The sequence below is a fragment of the Aedes albopictus genome, chromosome 3, assembly GCF_035046485.1.
Source record: "Aedes albopictus strain Foshan chromosome 3, AalbF5, whole genome shotgun sequence".
NCBI classification, from domain to species: Eukaryota; Metazoa; Arthropoda; class Insecta; order Diptera; family Culicidae; genus Aedes; species Aedes albopictus.
In genome coordinates this window covers 183,746,402-183,767,399 of record NC_085138.1, presented here as the reverse complement: position 1 = coordinate 183,767,399, position 20,998 = coordinate 183,746,402, and the positions used below count along the sequence as shown (strand labels likewise).

General features: G+C 41.5%; 1 protein-coding gene across 9 annotated transcripts in view; it reads right to left on the bottom strand.

Annotated features, from left to right (window-relative positions):
• Positions 1–20,998, bottom strand: part of LOC109398883 (protein bride of sevenless) — a 56,530-nt gene that overhangs the window by 8,915 nt on the left and 26,617 nt on the right. For all 9 annotated transcript variants that reach the window (XM_062856272.1, XM_062856266.1, XM_062856267.1 and 6 more), the window contains 4 exons: positions 13,344–13,582; positions 12,946–13,084; positions 1,032–1,739; positions 864–959 (listed from right to left, as the gene is read on the bottom strand). In XM_062856272.1, the coding sequence (XP_062712256.1) occupies positions 864–959; positions 1,032–1,739; positions 12,946–12,988 (847 nt within the window). In that variant the 5' untranslated portion in view covers positions 12,989–13,084; positions 13,344–13,582. The remainder of the gene's footprint in view (positions 1–863; positions 960–1,031; positions 1,740–12,945; positions 13,085–13,343; positions 13,583–20,998) is intronic.

Below are 20,998 nucleotides of genomic sequence, written 5' to 3'. Positions count from 1 at the left end.
TGAGCAAAAACTTTGCCGAAGACAGCATTGAGTTTTTTTTCTATCCGTTTTAGAGTTATTCACGATTTACTATTTGGTGAAATTTGAATTTTTAGGTATTTTTCTAAACATGTCACATAAGAACTTCTTAAAAACACACACAAAGTAAAAAATCACGGTTTCCGACCAAACTATTTAGGCTGATACGCGCGATGCTAGATGGATCATAATCAAGTATTCGGATCGTAGACGAAGTGTCTACCTCGATTGTGACCTAGGATGGATTGAAGCAGGGTGATGCTCTTTCAAATTTGCAGTTCAGCATTGCACTCGAAGGAGCAATTAGGAGGCCTGGCGTGCAATGGGATGGCAATATCATCACACGGTCGCACATGCTCCTCGGCTTTGCGGACGATATTGATCTCATCGGCATCGATCGTAGGAAGGAGTGGAAGAAGTTTATGTTCCTCTGAAGAGAGAGACTGCGAGAATAGGCTTGACTTTTAACACTACGAAGACGAAGTACATGATAGCGGGTAGAGACAGAGGCAGGCTTAGTGATGTTAGTTCTGAGGTAGTGATTGATGGGGATGTGTTTGATGTAGTTGAAAAATTGATTTATCATAGAATACTTGTGGCATGTTTCCCGGAACTTTTTGGGAAATTCCGGAAGAAATCCCTTGAAGTCCCAGAAGGAATCTCTGAAGAGATTTGTTTGATGTGTTAGATTTTCAAAGGAAATAATAAACTGATAATTAGGCTGTACGAATTCTATCATGTTGTTCCAAATTCAACGTCCAACCATTATAGGCGTTTCAGATTTCCCTATCTCATAAACATTTTACTTATTACATACCTACTACGTTTTATCTAAATTGACTCACCTACAGAATGCCTCAGACATTCCTTCAAGTAATCTACTTCGTCCCGCAGTATCTGCGGCGCATGGGTCACATTTCGCACCACCACGATTCTCAGTCCTGCAATCATACGCAAACGCATTAATAAACAAACCGAGTTTGTGATACACCCTGAACTTGAACGGCTATTACCTAAAGTGCCATTATCATTAATCAATTGAAGCTTGTTGATGCGATCCACTGTGAACAGGCTTGCACCGAAATCGTCGCGCCCGGTAATCAACGAAACCGAGAAGTCCCCATCGAGCGAGTAAACGACTTGGGAAACGGCGGCGGCAGCGGCGTCGTTGTCCATTAAGGTACGATTGCGACTTTCAAGTTCTGCACCGTCATGATCGTCGCTTAGGTCCAGCCGTTCATTGTCGTGGCGCCGATGGTTGTGGTCTCGATGTATCACGTGGCGGTAGCCACCGCCGATAGACAAATCAACGACATTTTTGTGGATGGTGTAATTGGAACAATTCGACAGTGATGTCCCCGTAGTTGTTGTCACATCTGGCAGAGCCGGTTCGGGCTGGTCCGGCTGGTCGGTGATTCCTGCATCTATCTCATTTGATGCAGAGTTCAGTTCCAATGTTTCATTAGTGGAACTATCTACATCTTCTACAGACGCCGTAGAGATGTTTGCATCATGCGAATCAAATTCCGGAAGAGATTGACTTGAAGTAGGACTAATCAAAATGCTATTGTCGGTAATTTCCTCGATCGTCTTGGTCGTATGAATGCTTTCTACGGTGGTGATTTCGTCTGTGGTAGCGGTTTCGAGCGCCGGTCGTAAATCCGGCGTTTCGGTGACATCGTTCGATCGTACGCAGGCTGCCAACCAAAGAAGAATTATCCCTAAAGATTGAGAGAAAAAAAATATTAGAAAATTATATCACTTTCTTATTTCTTAATTTCTAAAATATATTGGCATGTTTACTTGGCCGTCCCACATTTGAATGGCGAGAAAACAAAAATGTAATAAAAGTCCACCGGGCACATCCTAGAATTGTACCTTTGGGTGAGTAGCAAAGCCTGTGAAAGATACAGCTCAGTTTAGGGGTTATGGGGGTTTCAGTCCAAATATACGGGAAATTGGATGATCTCCATAGTCTTTCCTTCAGTATGTCGGTTTATCCTGCTTGATTGGCTTAAAATGAATAAAATAGCAGTTGATATTCTTAGGAACAAATTTGTACAAGATCATACCACGCTAAATCTTAATTCAATTGCGGTTCCAGCCAATGAAGACGAGGATCTGTACTGGGCTGTCCCAAAAAAAATCGATGTTCGAAAAGTCAGGGTGCTCAACCCTTAAATGAAAGATATGCATATTTGAAGCATTTTTGTAGAACATTTCGATTTTCTAAAAAATCATTTAGAGGTTCCGCTAGGGCGATTTTTGAAAAATGGCACTTTTTCATGAAAAGTCTCAAAAAAATCATTTTTTCGTAATATATTTTCAACTTCTAAATTTTTTCAATATTTTTGTATTTGTTTATGAACCTCTAGGAATTCTTGAAGGGGAGAAGTTTTTGAAATATTGTATTTATATTTTTGTATATTTTTGTATAAATTTGAGAAAAAATACAAGCATGATTTTTTACTTTCATTTTTGAAAATTTTATCTAATAGTACTATTTGTACGCGCCATTTCTCTTAAAAAAGATTTAAAATATCTTGCTGAGATATTAGGATTTTAGTAAACGGACAATATTTAAAATTTTTGCGAAACTGTGTATTTGAAATATTGTATGGTCTTTGTGGCACTCCAATGTACGTATATTAAGAAAAGTTAGGCTTAAAAATACGGCTTTCCTTATTGGATGGTCAAGCTAGTTTAAACAGGGGGGGGGGGGGGGGTTGGTGATTGGTAGTAGATTCATGCAGAGCTTTTATCTGAATAACTACAACAATGACGGGTAGCAAAGCAACGCATTAATTCCGATATTATGTCGTGGAATTCTCGACATTTACACCCCTTTTCTGAAGTAGCATTTTATGCAGGGGTAACATAATAGTGATGAAATCAACAAAAAAATAACTAAGTTAAGTCAGGACTGATTTTAAAAAAAACTTAGAAAATTATAGATAATAATAGGCTATCGAGGAAATACGCGATCTTATGATTGCTAAACGTTTATTTCTTTAATGAATTGAGCTTTGAGAATTTTGACACGAAATTTCAAATATGCTGAATTTTACATATACGAAATACAAATCGTGTCTGATCACAAGCTTAGGTACGATAGGGCAACCAAAATGTGTCAAAGTGATTGGACAACGGCAGTCTTTTGATTTACACGTGTGTTGCTGTTCGATCAGTTTTGCACTTACACCCACACATGTGATCAGAAATGTTTTGTATTTCTTATACGCAAAATTCTTCATCGTGTCGGTTCGTATCAAAATGTGTGTTTAATTCGTCAATGGAAATATAGTTAAACCATCTCAAAGTTGGCAACTTTGTATGACATTCGAAGTTGGTACGATTAACTATGCACCCCCGTTGCAGAGTTTCATACCAAATTGTCCATTACATTTCATGTTCAAGTCTTCAGTATTAAAACTATAGTTATTTTTTATTGACTTTATCAATGTTATATAATTATATAATATTAGATATATTTTATCAATGTTATATAAATTATATAATATTAGATTATAATCTCTGCATGGAATGGTCATTCCTATTTCAGAAACAAAATGGGCGCAGTAGTCGGGAAATCCACGACGTTATCTCGAACTAAAAGATAAAAGCTCTTCATGAATCTACTGCCAACCAGCCCAGAATAAAAGATCCATGTTTAAACTAGCTTGACCATACAACAAGAAAAGCTATATACGTACATTGGAGTGTCACAAAAACCTTAAAATATTCCAAATATACAAAGTTTTGCAAAAATTTGAAATATTGTCCATTTACTAAAACCATAATATCTCAGCTTCTAGACAAGATATTTTAAATCTTTTTTTAGAGAAATGATGCATACAAATAGTACTATCAGATAAAACTTTCAAAATTCAAAATAAAAAATCGTGCATGTATTTTTGTCTCAAATTTAGATGAAAAATTCCCAAAAAATAGTCCTTTTATCAACATAAAAACGGTTCCGCTGTCAATATAAATACAATATTTCAAAATCTTATCCCCTTCAAGAATTCCTAGAGGTCCATAGAAAAATACAAAAATATTGAAAAAAATCAGAAGTTGAAAAAATATTACGAAAAAATGATTTTTTTGAGATTTTTCATTAAAAAGGGCCATTTTTCAAAAATCGCCCTAGCGGAACCTCTAAATGATTTTTTAGAAAATCGAAATGTTCTACAAAAATGCTTCAAATATGCATATCTTTCATTTAAGGGTTGAGCACCTTGACTTTTCGAACATCGATTTTTTGGGACAGTCTAATCTGTACCCTCTTGAGTCTCAGTAGTCAGTACGCCAATTGACCTTTCATGAGCCACCGGAGGTTTGCTTCAGGTGTTTGGAACCAGGACACAAGTCATGGGAATGTAAAGTCCCTAAGGGGAGCAAGCTGTGCATGCGATGCAACGCCCAAGGCCATAAAGCACAAGGCTGCACGAGTACACCCATGTACCTATTTGATTTGTTTCGGAAAATCTGTGAACAACAGACACCCAACGCGTGGTCCAAGGTACCCGGCCTTCAAGAAAGTCGTATTGTGAACAAACCACAATTCAGGCAACGCAGCTGAATCCGAATCACTATGACGCAGCTCAGCATCTGCTGGTTTCTGACCGGGGGACGGATATCGCCGTCATAACACACCCATACCGAGTACCCGCCGGCAAAGGAAACTGGGTCGCGGATGAGTCCAGAAAAATTGCGGCGATATGGACGACGGATAAATACCCCGTCCAGGAGTTGGTGTCTACTACCTATGAGGGCTTCGTGGTCGCCAAAGTAAACGGGGTCTTCTGTAGCTGTTATACGGCTCCGCGGTGATCGATCGAACATTTCACACAGATACTGGACTGTATGAGGACCGTGCTTACAGGACTAAGGCCGGTGGTAATAGCGGGTGACTTCAATTTCCGGGCCGTGGAATAGGGACGCCGATTCACGAACCAGCGAGGTAAGATCCTGCTAGAGACACTGGCCATACGAGATGTTCACCTGGCTAATGTCAGTACAAAGAGTACCTTTAGTTGAAACGATGCAAAGACGGTTATTGACGTTACTTTTTGTAGTTCTGGCCTTGGCCTAACAAGTAGTTCGAACTTGAGAGTAGACGATAGCTACACTCACAGCGATCACCTGGCGGTTCGCTACAGTATCGACTACAACAACAGCAGGCAGTGGGTAGAGGAAGAGGCAGCTAGGCCAAGGTCAATCTCGAAGGTGGAAGACATTTCTGCAGTCCACCATTGGCGTAGCTAGGGGGGTTCCAGGGGTGCCTGGCACCCCCTAGAACAAATTTGGCACCCCCTAGAATTTTTCCTTGACAGTCACCTAAAATTTAAAACTTACCACAATAATTCAAATATTTTTAATGGTACATTTGAACAAAACTTAATCAAATACTTATATACCTGAACAATCTCCATGGATTCCTCCAGTAATACCTTTATCTATTCATATAGTGATTTCTCTAGGCTTCCTTTATGGATTCCTCCCTATATTTCTTCAATAAACTTCCCTTAGAATTCTCCAGGCAGTCCAGATGGAGTTGTACATACTACACACTTAATTCAGATTGCCGGGATATCAGCATTTTTCCATTCTTTTGCCGAGATTTGCACAGCCGAGTAATCAGCAAACAACAATTTTGCTGAGATCTCAGCAATTTTGACAGTTCATTGCTGAGCTCCGGCAATCGTTTTGCTGAGAGTCAGCTAACAAATGTCACTTTTTGCTGGGATATCAGCTGATAGTTTTACTGAGCAGACGGCTGTGCGCGTTTTTGCCGAGCCCGCAAATCTGTTTTGAGTGTGTAGAAATTTCTGTAAAGATTGGTCCAACAATTTCTCCTAGGATGTCTTTGGAAGTTCTTATTTTGACACTTTTCGGAATTCTTCTAGGTTTTCCTCTAAAAATATCTATTGGGATTTCTTCAGGAATTCCTGTTGGTATTATTCAAGACAATCTTCCTGAGATTCTTTCAGAAGTTCCTCCGGTGATTCTTCCAGGAATTCCTTCAGAGATTTTATTCAGAGGTTCTTCCAGAAATTTCTCATGGAATTCCTCCTGGAGCTTATATTGGTCTTCCTCTGGCAATTGTGGCTAGGATTCCTCAAGCATTTCTCTTAGAACTCCTCCAACTTAAAACTCACTGTGGCACCTTCAGGTATTCTACTAGGGAAGTTGTTTCGGAAATTCTTCCGGAAAATCTCCCTGGGATTTTTCTAAAAATCCCTCCGATGATTCTTCCAGAGAATTCTTGAATGATTTATCCAGGATTTCCTCCAGAGGTTCTTCCAGAAATTCCACAGGGGATTTCTCCAAAAACTTCTATTGACCTTCCTCCATGAATACCAGCTGGGATTCTTCAAGCAATTCTCATTAGGACTCCTTTAAAAATACTTCTAGGGATTTCTCCTGGCATACTTACTTGCTGCAATACTTTCGGGAAATCTTTCTGAGATTTCCATAGATTCCAGAAATCACTCCTGCAATTCCATCAGGGATCCCTCCAGTATACTTCTACCAATTCTTTCCAGGAAAACTGTAGGTATTCCTCCAGGAATTTGTTAGAGGAACTTCTCTTAGGATACCCGGGCATTCCTGATTCTAGGATATCTGTAGAAATTATTTCTATGATAAATACCTCCTGGAGTTCTAGGAATTCCTCCAAATATTCCAGCTGGGATTACTCAAGCAGTTTCTGCGGTTATTCCAGTTATTCTTCCTGCTCCAGAAATCCAAAGTGTGGTACTTCAGAAATTATGCTACAGATTCTTTTAGAGCTTTCTTTTGGCTTTTTCTGGGATCTTTCCAGGCAAGCTTCCTGGAATTCCTGCAGGAATTCCTTTGATTGTTCTACCACGGATTTCTCCAAGGACTCATCCAGGAATTCCTTCAGAGATTTTATCCAAAGATTCCTCCAGAAATTCCTCATGGAATTCCTGCAGAAACTCCTTCCTCCAAGAATACCTCAAACACCTTCACCTGCGGTTCTTCCAGCAATTTCTCCAGAAATTCTTACTGTGATATGCCCAGAAATTTTTCTAGTTATTCCTATACAAATTGATCCTAGCATTGTGGCTGGAAGTCTTCCGGGAAATCTTCCTGAGATTCCTTCAGAAATTCCCCCTGCGATTCCTTCAGGGGCTTCGCAATAGATTGTTCCAGAATAGCTCTACCGGGTCTTGCAGGAACTTCTCTAGGTATTCCGAAGATTTTATCTTTGGATTCCCCCCGGCATTCCTGATGGGGATTGACGTAAAAACTTGAAGTATTTTTAGGCAAAGTACGTTTAATTGGCAAATTGAGAGATAAATTTGTGAAAAAATTACCACTTGTTTTGGTGGGATTCGAACCCACGACTCCGTTATCGCTAGTCCGGCGCTTTAACCAACTAAGCTACAGAACAAGTTACAACTCTGCAGAATAGAAAGTCAAACTGGATTCGAAGCACCACCCTAAACCGGGTCCGTCTTTCACAACTTTATCTCTCTTTCGGCTCTTAGATGCCAATCTCCCGCACTCTCGCGGCCTACGAACGACAAGTGTGCGCGTATTGTTTTTAGAATGTTGATATTGAAGCTCGACTGACACATACTTCGTCACCAACCATATGATCGGTGCAAACTCAGTATGCGTTGAGCGCTCAACGTGGACGGACGCACGGCCGTCCAAACTGCGCTAGAGAGAACGCAACTCATGTATGACAATGATTTTATTGCCCTTTTCCGGCTATACCAGTCGGCTAGTATGTCTGAAATAGACGTAAAAACTTGAAGTATTTTTAGGCAAAGTACGTTTAATTGGCAAATTGAGAGATAAATTTGTGAAAAAATTACCACTTGTTTTGGTGGGATTCGAACCCACGACTCCGTTATCGCTAGTCCAGCGCTTTAACCAACTAAGCTACAGAACAAGTTACAACTCTGCAGAATAGAAAGTCAAACTGGATTCGAAGCACCACCCTAAACCGGGTCCGTCTTTCACAACTTTATCTCTCTTTCGGCTCTTAGATGCCAATCTCCCGCACTCTCGCGGCCTACGAACGACAAGTGTGCGCGTATTGTTTTTAGAATGTTGATATTGAAGCTCGACTGACACATACTTCGTCACCAACCATATGATCGGTGCAAACTCAGTATGCGTTGAGCGCTCAACGTGGACGGACGCACGGCCGTCCAAACTGCGCTAGAGAGAACGCAACTCATGTATGACAATGATTTTATTGCCCTTTTCCGGCTATACCAGTCGGCTAGTATGTCTGAAATAGACGTAAAAACTTGAAGTATTTTTAGGCAAAGTACGTTTAATTGGCAAATTGAGAGATAAATTTGTGAAAAAATTACCACTTGTTTTGGTGGGATTCGAACCCACGACTCCGTTATCGCTAGTCCGGCGCTTTAACCAACTAAGCTACAGAACAAGTTACATGGGGATTCTCTAGAGATTCAAGTTGATGGGGATTCTCTAGAAATTCCTGTATAGTGTCCTCCAGCAATTCCTCCTAGGATTTCTGCTGAGATATCTACAATGATACATCGCAGAATCGTTCTAATATTACCTCCAGATATTTTTTTCTGTGATTTCTTCAGAAGCTCTCCGGTAATTCCACCAGGAATTTTTATCCAAGACATTTTATCCAAGGATTCTTTCATAAATTTCTCATGGGATCCCTCCAGGAACTCCTCTTGGTCTTCCTGCAAGAATTTCAGCTGGATTTGTCAAGCTAGTCCTGCTGTAGCACTTCCAGCAATTCCTCCTAGGACTCCTCCAAAAATTCTTACTGTAATACCCCCCGGAATTCTTCTAAAGATTCTTCTAAGAGTTGCTGGGATTATTCAAGGCTATCTTCCTATGAGCCTTGCCTTCGGTGTATCCTCCTAGAAATCCTAAAGTACTTTATTATTGGGATATCTCCAAATGTTTATCTTTGTTTCAGCAATGCCTCCTATGTTTCCTCCTGAAAGTTTTACTACGATGCCTGCAGGAATTCTTCTAGGGATTTCTCCTGCCATTCTTGCTGGAATTCTTCTAGGCAGTTTTCCTAGGATACTAACAAAAATGTCGTTGATTCTTCCAGGGATTTTTCTAAACACTCATCCAGGAATTCCTCTAGAGTTTTTATTCATGGATTACTCTAGAAATATATCATGGTATTACTCACGGAACTTCTCTTGGCCTTCTTCAAGCAATTCCAGCTGAAGGAATCCCAATATAAATCTCTAGAGGAATCCCTAAACGAGTGTCGGGAATAGTAGGAATTTCAAGAGAAATGCTAGGGGGTATTACTAGAGACATCCCTAGTGAAATCCAATAAGAATGTACGAGAAATACTTGTAATTAATTAGAAAGCACAGAATGTTGCTAATTGACAAATTGTGAAATAAATAAAAAAAAAATCGCGTTCTGGTGGGATTTGAACTCACGACTCCGTATTCGCTAGACCGCAGTATGGCCATTTCTCAGAGGGCATGATTGTTTTTTTAATTTCTGCGGTCGTTTCATTTGAATTTAATCAGCAATTTCTTTGATTTTTTTTTCCTAGACTATTCCTCTGAAATTATTTCAGCAACTTCTTTTTCAGTTATTTTGCAAATTTCTCAGGCAATTTTTTTCTAGAATGTCAATGGCTAATTCCTCTGAAGTTATATCAACAATTTCTTTTTCAATTATTTTGCAAATTTCTCAGGCAATTTTATCGTGGTTACTTTTGTTTTTTTTATGATTTAATATATTTATTGCTTCCGAAAATAGCTGAATTGGAAATTTAGAAATTCTAAACTGGGCTTGCTCGAAGAAAATCCTATGAAATTCACTAAAAATTTCCTGACAAATTTTCCATTTCATTTGCCCTAGAACTTTCAAAGTAGTTGCCAAAAGAATTCATATAAGAAAAAGTAAAGTAAAATTCCTGAATAAAATTTTAAGGCTTAATCAAAGAAATTGCCCGAATCGAATCTCAAAATAAATTGCTGAAATATATATCTATAAAAATTTCCACAAACATTCACAAAACAGTTTTCGAAGAAATTCTTAAAGAATTTCCCGGAATCATAAAAGGATTTTCTGAATAAAATTTAGAAACAATTCCAAAAGTAATTGCCGTAGTATCACCATGACAGAATTTTTAAAGAACTGTCAAAGTTATTTTTTTTTTCAAATAAATTCTCGAAGGAAATCTTTGAGAAATTTACCGAATCATTTTCCAAAGGAATAACCGAAGAAGTTCCCAAATTAATAAACGATGTTTTCAAAATTTCCAAAGAAGTTGCTGATGAAATAAATTTTCAACGCAAGTAACATTGAAACTGCCGAAGGGTATTCCAATTGGAATTACTGCAGGAATTCATTACATAATTACTGAAGAATCCTAGAAGAAATTGTCTAAAGAATTTTCATTAAAATTATAGAAGCGATTTATAAACGAATTTCCGAAGGAGTTTTCGAAGGAATGAATTACCTACATCGGCTGTTTTCCTACTCACTGCATCTACCAATGTGGCACTAGCTTCTATGCGCGAAAAATCGCTAAAAGTAAATCGCAAAAAAATTGTATGGCGAATAGCATCTAAAGGCAAATTTATCGAAGTGGAATACATTATTCGAAAAAATATTTGGTAGTGGTTGTGCACAATGGTGACCACTATTAAGGCTACCAATTATTTTTTCAGGAAAAGCATTCTATTTCAAGTAATTCAAGTTTAGATGCTTTTCACCATACAAAATTAAATGGATTTACTCCTGCTGATCAACTGTGGGCGTGCGCCAAGCGGGTAGTCCATTAGCGAAGGAATACCGAATACATAGTATAGATAATGAAAGTCCAAAAATCGACGAAAATCCCAAAAAAAAAAGTAGAAAACAAGAAAGACTACTAAAAAATTGGCGAAGCAACTCCCGAGAAAACATTTCAAAGGATTTGCCAATGAAGTAAAAAAGCCAAATAAACTCCTAATGGAATTGCCGAAGAAATTTTTAAAGTAATCTTCGATTAAAGTTTTCAAAGTATGCGTGAAAGGTGTTCAGTTCAAATTCCAAACGTTTTACCAAAAAAAAATCTTCAAGAAATTGCCGAAGGAGATTCAAAGATATTACCGAAGATATTTGCCAAATCCAAAGCAATTGCTGGGCTGGGATATTTGCAAAAAAAGACTTAAATGAAATAAATTGCAAAACAATTTCCAAATAAATTACCAGGAATATTCCCAGAGGTAATACCGAAAGAATGTTTTGCCGAAAACACAAATGAATTGTATTATACGTACACACCAGACACGATTATTCGAAATGTACGAAGCTGAAATTTTGACTGATTACTACAATGTTGGCTTTAAGTAAGTAAAATTTTGAGCTTTATACACAATTCCTTTCAACAGATATATTATCAATTCATTCGAAATCATAATTTGGTGCGAGCACCAGAATCCCGAAGAGAAAAATCGAAGTTCGCTCGCACCAAATTCCGGGTTTCAGTCCTGAATATGCAACTTTAAGTATTTATAGCTCTTTCAATTGTTCTTGAAAACTATTTTAACAAAGAGGATGTCACAATGAATACAAGTTATGTACACGCAAATTTGTGAATATTGTATGGTTTCAGAGATTTACACTTGCTCTGAAAATGGATTCTTACGGACCTGCTTATTTTCAATCCACTAAACAAAGGGGTTGTCTCGATGATGAGTTCAAACTGAAACTACAAATTCCATGTATTATACGCAATCAAGTTATCAAGTTTTCAAACTCCTCACATGGCGGGGAAAGTGTTAAAATTGTACAATGGTTCGGATTTAAAAAAAGTGTTCTTTAAAATATAGCGCGTTCAAATTTGCGTGCTATTTTTTCCGCTACCCAGTATATCATTAATTCATGAAAAATAATTGATGATGGTTCGGTATTTCCTTTTACGATAAAGAAGCAAAACAACCTGGAAGCCACTGAAATTGGCACCCCCAAGCCACCCCCTAGGAAAAAATCCTAGATACGCCAATGCAGTCCACCCTAGAAATGGCAGACTACTGGTGGATTCAAGCGATTGCGGATCTGCGCCACGCCTGCCTACGGGCTAGGCGGCGGATGCAGTGAGTATGTTCTGAGGAAGAGCGAAACAAACGGCGGGTGGTGTTCTGAAGACCGGGATAAGGGCAAACAAAAAGGCCTGCTTCGAGGATCTCTGTCAGAGTGCCAATGTGAATCCGTGGGGTGATCCCTACAGGATCGTGATGGCCAAGATGAGAGGTTTAATGGCTTCTACATGCAGAGCAATCTCCAAATATGTTGAAGGGGATCATCGATGTAGAATTTGCGGGGATAGCAAAGTCCCTTAATGCAGGTAAGGCCCCAGGTCCGGACGGAGTTCCGAACCTAGCCTTAAAAGTAGCTATTGCAGAGGCTCCCGAGATGTTCAGTTCTGCTATACAGGAATGCCTAATCGAGGAAGTTTTCCCAGAAATATGGAAGAGGCAGAGTCTGGTTATATTGTCGAAGGTGAGAAAACCACGCCAAGACCCGTCAGCATAAAGACCAATATGCTTGATCGACATGACGGGGAAGGTGCTCGAAAAGATCATCCTCAACAGAATGTCGAGGACACCGAGGGTGTAAATGGTATGTCGAGCAATCAAAATCTATTCGTTATCAATAACTTTATTATTAATAACTATTCAACAGGGAAATTTAAATCCGTGCTCAACGAGCGGTTCAACACATGTGTGATTACATTCCCATTAATTTAACAATCACCACTATCGTTAAACATAACTAACAAAAAATCATTATTCCAATCTATTCGACCGCAGCCATGTAAAACAATATTGTTACCCATCGATACAAAACATTAAATCACCACACTTACGCATTAGTTACAACAACTCAAGTCTAAAACAAAAACGCTTGACAACATCAATCCATACGTACCGCAAATATGAAACCGCTTGCGCCATCCGTTCTCACGCCTCATGATCACCGAAGTATTTGCCGCCGACGACGCCGCATCCAAACTTTCCCTTCCGTTTTGCACCGAGTAGTGGGAGCCCTTCGTTGCACTTTACGATATCAGGCCAAACATTTCAATAGGTCCTATCTGCATTTGAGAGGCTCTCTTTGTTCATTTTCTCTTTCAATTATTGCAATGTAATGGCACACTTTTTAACTATTTTTGCAGTACAAATCAAAAGACGATTGTTTTGACCATCGTTCAATGCAAGGAGACAATCATAATACAAAGAAACAGCTGAGATATTAACGAAAGAGAGGGAAACCAAAGAGAGACTCTCTTCTGCAGATTGGACCTTTAGACATGTTTGGCCTGATATATCAAGATACGCGGTGCGCTCTGTACCGTCTTCGATCCACACTTTATTGCAGCACCAATAATGCAACGTTATGCTATATGCTACGCAAGCAATCAGCTGTTCATCTGCATTCGACGCTTTCCATATGGATTGGTTGAACAAGTCACACTGTTACAATAACACCCTCTAAGTTTCACGATGTTTGTCGAGTTCGATGGTGTCTATTAACATTTTTTCGTTTACTCACATTTGATAATTCCCTAATATTTTCAGAAATTACAAGCATACGAAATGTTAGATCATCATTCACGTCAGCAAGGTTTTACTTTCTGATTGGAGACCAAAACCATTTCATACATGTAATTGTATGATAAAACCTATTTCTTGTGTTTTTTTTTGTTATTTTATCAACTTAGAAAATTCGGCAACAACATTAAAAAAGCGAAACTACTTTCGGAAACAGTAACTTGTTCATCTTCTTTTTCTCCATCTTCCTTTTCTTCATCTTCTTATTCTTCCTCTTCTTATCCTCCGTGTCTTTTTTTATCGTTATCTTCGTCTTCTTCTTTGTATTCTTTCTCTTCTTATTTTCCGAATTCTTCTTGGCCAAGCTGGAGCAAAGTCTGTAATTATACTGCTCCCCACTCGCATAACAGGAGGGCTTTCAGTAAGTTCCAAGAGAGCCCAAAAAGAGGTTACAAGGGGCTCAGGAGTGTTTCATGGAGCTGGTTTAAGAGATTTCACGAGCCTTTTGAGGGTGTTCGTCAGGTTTCTTTGCGTTTAAATGATATTACGGGGATTTCAGTTTCAATAGTACAATGGAGGTTTCCAGGATGTTTCAAGGGACTTTCAATGCGATTCAGAGGGTCTTACGAACCTTTAACCCTTTGGGGACGGATGGGTCATATTTGCCCACCTCTTGAAAGCGAATGAAGCATTAAATTGTTGCTTGAGCAAGGATCTCTTCCTCTTGGAATTCCTTTGGGATGCCTCATGGAGATTTTTCAGAGATTCTTTCAGGAGTTATTTTGGGATTTTTTTTTTGGAGTTTCTTCAGGTATTTCTGCAGAAGCTCATCCAGGGTTTAAACCAGGAGTTACTTTGAAGACTCATACAGTATAGTTCTTTCAGGGATTGCTCCAGTGATTGTTCTATCAGTGATCTCCCCAGTAGTTCCTGGGGAATTCAGGGATGTTTTCATCACGGATTCCTTTAGAAGTTCTCTCAGGTATTCAAACAGGAGTTTCCTCAAGTATTTATCCAGAAGTTCCTTTAGAAATAGTTTCAGGAAGGTTTAAGGATTGCTGGAGATCCAACAGTTATTTCTTCAGAAGTTCCTAAAGAAGTTTCTTTAGGAACTTCAGGAATTCATGCAAGAGTTCCGGCAGGAGTCCAGGAGTTCCTTCAGGGATTCTTGTAGGAGTTCCTTCAAAAATTACTTAGGACTACAATCTGGTATATCTCCATGATTTCCTCATCGAGCTCCTACAAGAATTCCTCCATGTTTTCCATCTGGAATTCTCTCAGGAATTCTGTCAGGGATTCCTCCTGATAATTCTTCGGCGATTTCACCTGTAAATCTTTCGGGGATTTCACCTGTAAGTGCAACTATTTGCTGTCAAAATCTTCGCGAACTTTCACCAGAATTGGCAGTATGCTTTAACTTTAACCTGAGACAACTTAGGACAAACAAGTACGGGACTTCTAAAGCTTACAATAATTTCCACCATACTCTATTTTCAGTGTAGCAAACATTTATCATTTTTTTTTTCAGATACACCCGAACCTGCATTTAGGTAACGAGTCAAGACTGCCTTAATAGAATCTTTACCTAACTGAATTCATTACCGAAACGGATTTCAAGGCTGCAAAGAAGTTTGAACATGGCTAGTGGCTTGCAGATGCAAAGGGGAGGAGGTCAAGGCTTTCAGATGTAAAGGGGGAGGGTCAGAGGGATTTCAAGTGAGTTTTAAGGGGGTCAGAGGCGTTTCAAGGCGTTCCAGAGGTATTTTAGGGGGCTTCAGAGGTTTTCAGGTGCATTTCACATGAATTTCATCTGTGTTTCAGAGGCGTTTCAAGGCATTTCAGGAGATTTCAGAGAGGTTATAAGGTGCTTCAGAAGCTCTGATGTGATTTTCACGGAGTTTTCATGGGGTTCCATAGGCGTTTCAAAAGGTTTCAAGGTGTTTCAATGCGTTTAGAGGGTTTCATGACCTTTAAGGAGTTTTCAGGAAATTTAGGGGTGTCTTCACGAAATACGGAGGTTCTATAGGGGTTTTACAGGCGCTTCACAGCGTTTCAAGGTGTTTCATGACGTTTTAATGCATTTCAGGACGTTTCAGGAGATTTAAGGGGGGCATAGGTCCAGGCGGTCCAGGAAATAGTTTCCACGTCGCACGAGGGCTTCGCAATAGCAAAGATCAACGGGGTATATATTAAGAGATGAACCAGCCTAGGGCTGAAAATCTCTATAATAAAGAAATAATAATAATAATAATAACGGGGTATACTACTGCAGTTGTTATGCCCCTCCCAGGTGGACGATAGACCAGTTCTCGTCTATGCTGGAATCGTTAACAAGCGCAATGGTGGGATTGAGTCCCGTGGTCATCGGTGGAGACTTCAACGCCTGGGCGATTGAGTGGGGTAGCCGCTTGACTAACGCGAGAGGTTGGGCCTTACTCGAAGCTATGGCTAGACTAAACGTAGATGTCGCAAACGTAGGCGACAAAAAAACCTACAGTAGGAATGGTGCAGAGTCCATCATTGATGTGACCTTCTGGAGCCCGGGTCTAAACCCTAGCTCGGACTGGAGGGTCGACGATGGATACATGCATAGTGACCATCTGGCGATTCGATACAGAGTGGAACACGGAGGAAGACGGCCACAGCCGAAGGTCATCGACCGTCATCGGGGATGGCTGACCTCGCGATTCGATAAGCCGGCATTTGCGGAGCGATTGTTTATGGAGAGTAACACCGACGATCTATCCAGCGATGATCTTGTCGGAACCCTAAGCCGTGCATGTGACGCCGCTATGCCCAGGCGATCCCTACCCAGAAATGGACGCAAACCGGTGTACTGGTGGTGTCCAGAAATCGCAGAACTCCGCGCATCCTGTTTAAGAGTTAGAAGAAGGATGCAAAGGGCTCGTACCAATGAGGATAGAATTGAACGAAGCGAGGCCTACAGGGCGGCTAAACTGGCACTGAATAAAGAGATTAAGACTCGTAAGCGGGCGTGCTTCGAAAATCTCTGCCAGGCAGCCAACACGACCCCATGGGGTGATGCCTACAGAGTAGTCATGGCCAAAACGAAGGGCGCGTCAGCATCCCCAAAACGCTCCCCAGAGATGCTGCAGAAGATCGTGGAAACGCTGTTCCCGCGCCACGATACAAGACCATGGGCCCCCGTTCCCTATAGCCAAACCGGCCATAGCGAGGTAGCCCCGGTGACGAACGACGAACTCATTGCAATAGCGAAGTCGCTTAAGTTGAACAAGGCTCCGGGTCCGGACGGTATCCCGACATTAGCTATCAAGACGGCCATCGAGGCTAAGCCTGACATGTTCAGAATGGCTATGCAGATGTGCCTAGACAGAGGCGAATTTCCGGAGAGGTGGAAAAGGCAAAGATTGGTTCTACTGCCCAAACCCGGGAAGCCACCTGGCGACTCGTCGGCATACAGACCTATCTGCCTGCTGGACACCGCCGGAAAACTGTTGGAACGGATCATTCTGTCGAGGCTGATGGTCTATACCGAGAAACCCGATGACTCTGGTCTCTCGGATAACCAGTTCGGCTTCCGGAAGGGTCGATCGACGGTGGACGCTATTAGGGCTGTAACCAAAACGGCCGAAATAGCGCTCCAAAAGAAGCGAACAGGAATCCGCTATTGCACGGTCGTCACGCTGGACGTTAAGAATGCGTTCAACAGCGTCAGCTGGACCACCATTGAGTGCGCATGCGCAATACACCACCTAGGAGTCCCGGTTAGCCTATGCCGGATATTGGAGAGCTACTTCCAGAATAGAGTGCTAATTTATGACACCGAGGAAGGCGAGAGAAGCTACAAAATCACCGCAGGGGTACCGCAGGGGTCCATCTTGGGCCCGGTACTATGGAACGCGGCGTATGATGGCGTATTGAGGCTCAAACTTCCACCGGGCGTAAAGCTGGTCGGCTTCGCCAATGATATTACCCTCGTGGTATACGGCGAGTCGATAGAGGAAGTGGAACTGACAGCAACTCACGCAATTGGCATAGTGGAGGATTGGATGAGGTCGAGACATTTGGCACTCGCGCACCACAAAACGGAGGTGGTGGTGGTAAACAACCGCAAGTCTGAACAGCAGGCAGTGGTCACCACAGGTGGATGTACGATCAACTCTAAGCGCTCACTGAAGCAATTGGGGGTCATGATCGACGATAAGCTGAAATTCGGAAGCCACGTAGCATATGCCTGCAAAAGGGCAAGCATGGCGATAATGGCATTGTCAAAGATAATGTCAAACAGCTCGGCAATAGTCTCGAGTAACTGTAAACTGCTCGCGGCAGTAGCGGTCTCCATACTACGGTATGGCGCCGCTGCATGGTCGAAGGCGCTAGCGGTTAACCGAAACGTGAAGCGACTTGGGAGTACCCACAGGCTGATGTGCCTTAGGGTGGTGAGCGCATACCGCACGGTCTCAAAGGACGCGGTATGTGTGCTAGCGGGTATGATGCCCATAGCTTTAGTGGTGGCAGAGGATGAAGAATGCTTCGAGCGACGCGGCATAAGAGGCGCGAGGCGTATCGCCAGAACCTCGTCTATGCTGAAGTGGCAGAGCGAATGGGATTCCTCCAGCAAGGGTAGATGGACACACAGGCTCATACCGAGCGTGTCCAAGTGGACGAGCAGGCCCCATGGCGAGGTGAATTTTCACTTGACTCAATTTCTGTCAGGCCATGGGTGCTTTAGGTGGTATCTGCACAGATTCGGACACGCAGGGTCCCCCGCATGTCCGGAGTGTGCAGACTGCGACGAGACCGCGGAGCATGTGTTCTTTGAATGTCCACGTTTCGTGGAGCAAAGGTCGAGTATGCAGGAGGTATGCGGTAGAGATATCACGCCTGACAACATTGTTGAAAGGATGTGTATGGGGGCGGACAAGTGGGACTCCGTTACTTCCACGGTTTCTCGAATCGTACTTGAAATACAGAGTAAATGGCGAGCCGAACAACAGCTAGTTGAGTTGGCCCCCCTTCCCCATCAAGGAGCTTGAGTTCAACGGGTAGTCTAAGTACTAGCCAGGACCCGATCCTCCAGGGGAGAGTGAACAACTTAAGGCGGTAGCTGGTGGAACGCTTACTATTAGAGTGTACTCATGTACGGTCTTCCCTTCTCGAAGTCATCCCTAACGGGCGTACCGCGAAGGTAAGGAAGAGAGAGAATGAGTTTTTAGTTGGTCGATCCCCACATCACCCGAGGAACCACCTCTTGGGTATCTGTTGCAGATTTTCTCATTCTATGAAAAAAAAAGAAAAAAAAGGGGGGGAGGCATAAGGGGACTTCAGAGGCTCTTCAATGAATTTCGCGGAGGTTTCATGGGAATTTCAGAGGAGTTTCAGGGCATTTCAGGAGATTGTTGGTGAATTTGGGGGGGGCTTATGAGGCTCGCAGTTGAATTTCACGGAGGTTTTATAGGGCTTTAAGAGGCATTTTAAAGCGTTTTAAAAAAGTTTCAAGGCGTGGCAAGGCCTTTTAATGCGTTTCAGGGCGTTTCAGAAGGTTTAAGAGGGGCGTGAGGAAGCTTAAAAGGATCTTAGGTAAATGTCGCGGAGGTTTTATAGGGATTTCAAAGACGTTTCAAAGCGTTTCAATGCATTTATTTTAGGAGATTTCAAAGGAATTTTATGGGGCTTCAGAGACTCTTAGGTGACTTTCACGGAGGTTTCAAAGAGGTTTTAGAGGCGTTTCAAAGCGTTTCAAGACATTTCAAGGCGTTTCAGGGCGATTCAGGAGGTTTTAAGGGCCTCCTGGGGGCTTCAGAGGTTCGCAGGTGAATTTCACGGAGGTTTCATGAGGGTTTCAAAGGAGGCGTTTTAAAGCGTTTAAATTCGTTTCACGGCATTTCAGGAGGTTTCCGGTTAGTTTGAGGGGCTTGAAAGGCTCGCAGGTGAATTTCACGAAGGTGTCATGAGGATTTCAGAGGCGATTCGAAGCGTTTAGGGGCGTTTCAATTCGTTTCAGGGGGTTTCACAGGCGTTTTAGGGGGCTGTCAGGATGTCAGGTAAATTTTAGGAAGGTTTTATAGTGATTTCAGAGGCGTTTCAAAGCGTTTCAAAGCGTTTCAATGCGTTTTAGGGCGTTTCACAGGGGACTTTAGAGGCTCTCAGGTGAGTTTCATGGAGTGGTAGGGGTTTTAGAGGCGTCTCAAAGCGTTTCAGGACGTTTCAAGGGGTTTCAATACGTTTCAGGGCATCTCCCCATCATCGAACTCACTACTTGATTGATCAAGTGGTGAGGCTTTGTGAGGATGAACCTTAATCATGAAGCTCTTCGAGACAATCAACTACGTTTTTAGATCTGATGACCTATACCGAACAAAGTTCTAGGAGATCCTGAAACTGAAAACGAAATCACCACTTAATAGCACATAGCTGCATGATCCTGTGTAAGCATCAATTTCATTCATAATACTCCAATAGATCAATGACTACACTTGTAGATCAGATGGCTTTAACTCCAGGGTGTTCTCGGATACTCCTATACAATCATAGAACTCACCACTTGATATAATATATATATGCCTAAGGCTGTGTGAATATGTTCCTCGTACGACCTCGTTCATAATGCTCTTAGATGCAACTAGTAGCCCTCGTAGATTCGATGACCTATACTCAAGAGAGTTCTTGGAGACCCTTAAAGATTCTTTGAGTATGAACCTTAGTCGTAAATCTCTTAGAGACAACCAAATACGTTAGTGGATCCGATGACCTATACTCGAGGAAGTTCTTGGAAATCCTCAAACTGACAACGAACTCACCACTTGACAGCACATAGTTGCATGAGGCTATGCAAGCCTAAATTTCAATCATAATACTCCAATAGATCACTGATCACGCTTGTAGATCAGATGGCCTTAACTCAAGGGAATCCTCGGGTATGCTATATAATCATAGAATAAACTACTTGATAGAACATAGATGCCTGGGGCTGTGTGGGTATAAAACTCATTCTTAATGCTTTTAGATACAATTAGTAGCCCTCGTTGATTCGATGAGCTATACTCAAGGGAGTTCTTGGAGATCTTCAAACTGACAACGAACTCATCACTTGACAACACATTGCAACATGAGGCTGTGTAAGCATACATTTCATTCATAATGCACCTATATGTAGTTCACTGATTACGCTTGTAGATCAGATGGCCTAAACTCCAGGGAGTTCTCGGATTCTCTTAAACTTTTAACCCTTAAACTCTCCGTAAACGTCCCCTCTGAATTCTGCTTTTTTCCCGTAAACCAACTTCATCTGTAATCTTGAGTACTCCAACTACTCTGAACATAAACAAATTACATTTAGGTAACGTTACCTAAATGGAGGAACCTAAATAGATTTTACCTAAATGAATCCTACCTAAATGGAGGTTTCAGTGTAGCAACCCCGTGATATCCCCTGGGACCCCCTGAAA